Source organism: Stylophora pistillata, chromosome 3 (genome assembly GCF_964205215.1).
Source record: "Stylophora pistillata chromosome 3, jaStyPist1.2, whole genome shotgun sequence".
Classification (NCBI taxonomy): Eukaryota; Metazoa; Cnidaria; class Anthozoa; order Scleractinia; family Pocilloporidae; genus Stylophora; species Stylophora pistillata.
The window spans coordinates 5,620,001-5,622,500 of NC_142521.1; the positions used below are offsets into that span (position 1 = coordinate 5,620,001).

General features: G+C 35.5%; 1 protein-coding gene and 1 long non-coding RNA gene across 2 annotated transcripts in view; one reads left to right on the forward strand and one right to left on the reverse strand.

Moving 5' to 3' along the window:
* The window catches only part of LOC148734267 (NADH dehydrogenase [ubiquinone] iron-sulfur protein 3, mitochondrial-like), a 4,753-nt gene extending 4,594 nt beyond the window's left edge, over positions 1-159 (reverse strand). Inside the window, exon 1 of the mRNA XM_088754611.1 lies at positions 68-159. Within this exon, the coding sequence (XP_088610737.1) occupies positions 68-137 (70 nt within the window). The 5' untranslated portion in view covers positions 138-159. The remainder of the gene's footprint in view (positions 1-67) is intronic.
* A 1,724-nt stretch (positions 160-1,883) lies between these two features.
* Positions 1,884-2,500, forward strand: part of LOC148734268 (uncharacterized) — a 1,914-nt gene continuing 1,297 nt past the window's right edge. The window contains exon 1 of the long non-coding RNA XR_015999107.1: positions 1,884-2,452. This is a non-coding gene — a long non-coding RNA (uncharacterized LOC148734268). The remainder of the gene's footprint in view (positions 2,453-2,500) is intronic.

Consider the following 2,500-nt stretch of genomic DNA (forward strand, 5'->3'; position numbering starts at 1 on the left):
AACACCACTGAAGGTTAAAAATAGACCAGAAAAATCACTCTTGAAACACGTCGACGAGTATACATACTTTTTAGAAGTACCCTTGGACCTGCAATGGCACCCAACCTCATCATCGGGCGAACATGGAAAGACGCCATTTTGATTTTCTTCAAAAATAGTGTAAGCCAGTTTATATCGGTTGTCACCTTTTTTTCTTGAGAAGACTATTGCTGGTTTAAGAGAATATTGTTACATTGAAGGCCTTTTTGATGTTTTTAAAATCTGTTCATAAAACTGCTTTGACCGAACTATTAAAGACTACACACCACAACAAGTACACAAGTACATAAGGCTTCTGTGATAGTAATGGTTTGCAAATCATTGCTTTATTTTCTTGTTTGCAGCTTTTTCATCACTGACTACAAGTACCGCATCTAGTACGTGCATATGAATTAAATTTAATGACCTAAGTACAAGTACTTTACCATAAAAACAACTAAACCAGACTTGTTATCGGTAAAAGTCAGATAAAAAAATTTCACAAAAAGTTCAGGTTTTTATTGTCTTCTGGGCAGTGTTTTATTTGGTTTAAAAAACTATCCAAAAGAAAGCTTTTGACTAAACGAACAGATGAAGTATAACCCTTGGATTAAAAATTCGCCAGAGGAAGAAAGATAACTCATTGACGCTCCTTTTTCTAAATTGATTCCTTAACAGGTGGGTACAGATAAAGGCGAGACAAGCTCAACTAGCGATGTTCAAGGCAAGTTACACAACTGAAAATAAAATGCGAGTTTGAAAAGTAAACTGAAGAAAGAAAGAATACTTATAGAAGCTTCTTTTTCTAGTTGAATCCCCAACAGGAACAGATACAGGCGAGACAAGTTCATCTAGTGATATTCAAAGCAATTACAATTTTCAGCATCACGTGTATTCCCTGGCTTCAGTTAAGTTACTTGTATGATATCTTTTTAATCACAGGATGAAGTTTTGAACCTATTTTATGCAGGCTTTTTCCAATATTCGTATTCAGTGCGGGGTGCCGTAGAATCATACATTCTTTGGGTTATGAATAGCTCACTTAAAAACCCCATGTTAAAGGTTGTAAAGCATGCTTGCGTGCATCGTCTAAATATGACAAAATTTTATGTTCTTCCTCACGTTGAAACTTCAGAAAAAAGCTGGCGAAAAATCTAGCTATTGAGTAATGAGAGATTGAAGTAATGCGATAAACCTCACAATGATGCAGTTTTTTCATGCCGCTTATTGGCTATGTCACCTTTTCCTTCAGGTGATGTATCAACAGATGTTGAGCAAAGTACTCTCAGGAATGTTGATGAACTTGATCTCCTTCTCCCCTTAGTATTTGAAGGATTGTTCAATTAAAATTAGCCATATTAAACATAAATATAGAAGCAACAATAATAATGTTCCCACGGTGACAAAGCAAGGTGTTCTCCATTAAATTGGCGAAGATCTATCGTTGGCCCCACGATCTCTGGATGATGTTTACTTTTGACTGTTACACATCTCTTAATCTTTTTCAAACGCGATAATTGTGAGTAATACTGAAAAGAAACAAAAGGTATTCTTTTTTTTTTTTATGGTACACCCATTAAATACGTGTCCTGTTCTGGGAGATCTAATCTCTTTTTTATACGTTTTTATATCCTGCAAGAAACGTCAGTGCATCTTTGTTATTATAAAATTACTGTAAATCGGAAAACGAATTCCATGGAAAAAAGGGGAAGAAACCATTTCTTTTACAACTTTGCTGTGAGGTGAGATCACAGTGATTTAATCATCGCTGTTCTCAAAGTCCATATCTGCACAAACGATGTGACCAAATGATGTGTTTGTCCACTGTTTATAGAAAGTGGAACCCGATGTCTTCAAAAGTTTCAGGTAAAAATCCATAATATTTAACTATGGAGGATGGAAACTTCATGTTATAATTTATTGCTGAAGAATAGTTTGCCATTAGAATGTGGAGGTTGAAAGGCAGAAAGTATACGAAAATATAAAAATAACTAGATTCATTTTTCATCGAGTATATACTCTAGTCACGCATAGAGGGTGTCCAAACGTGGAACGTTTGCTGGAAGTTTCACCCGTACATGTCAACTACCAGTCGGTTTTGCTTTTTCATCATTGCCTAATGATTCTGTTGTATGAGAAGCAGGAAGTAGATTTTTTGTTACATGATATATTTCTTCTATTCTTCAGCAACTGATAGAAGGCAAGTATCAAAGACGAAAGAGCACAAAGTTATGCAAAAACGTGTAACAAAGATTTTAGAACTTCGGTATAATCTTTCAAAACCTACGTTATGAAATGTCATATGTGCCGTTTCCTTTTTTTTTCCTTCTGACACAAACCTGTCTTCAGGAAGGGGAAAGAACAAGTTAAAAGATGCGCTTACTCCGGCTGAGGACCTTCCCACGAAAAGAGTTCGCAAAAAGATTGCTATCAGGTACTTAAACTTTACCTGAAGCAAGAACAAATCATGGCATGTTCAATA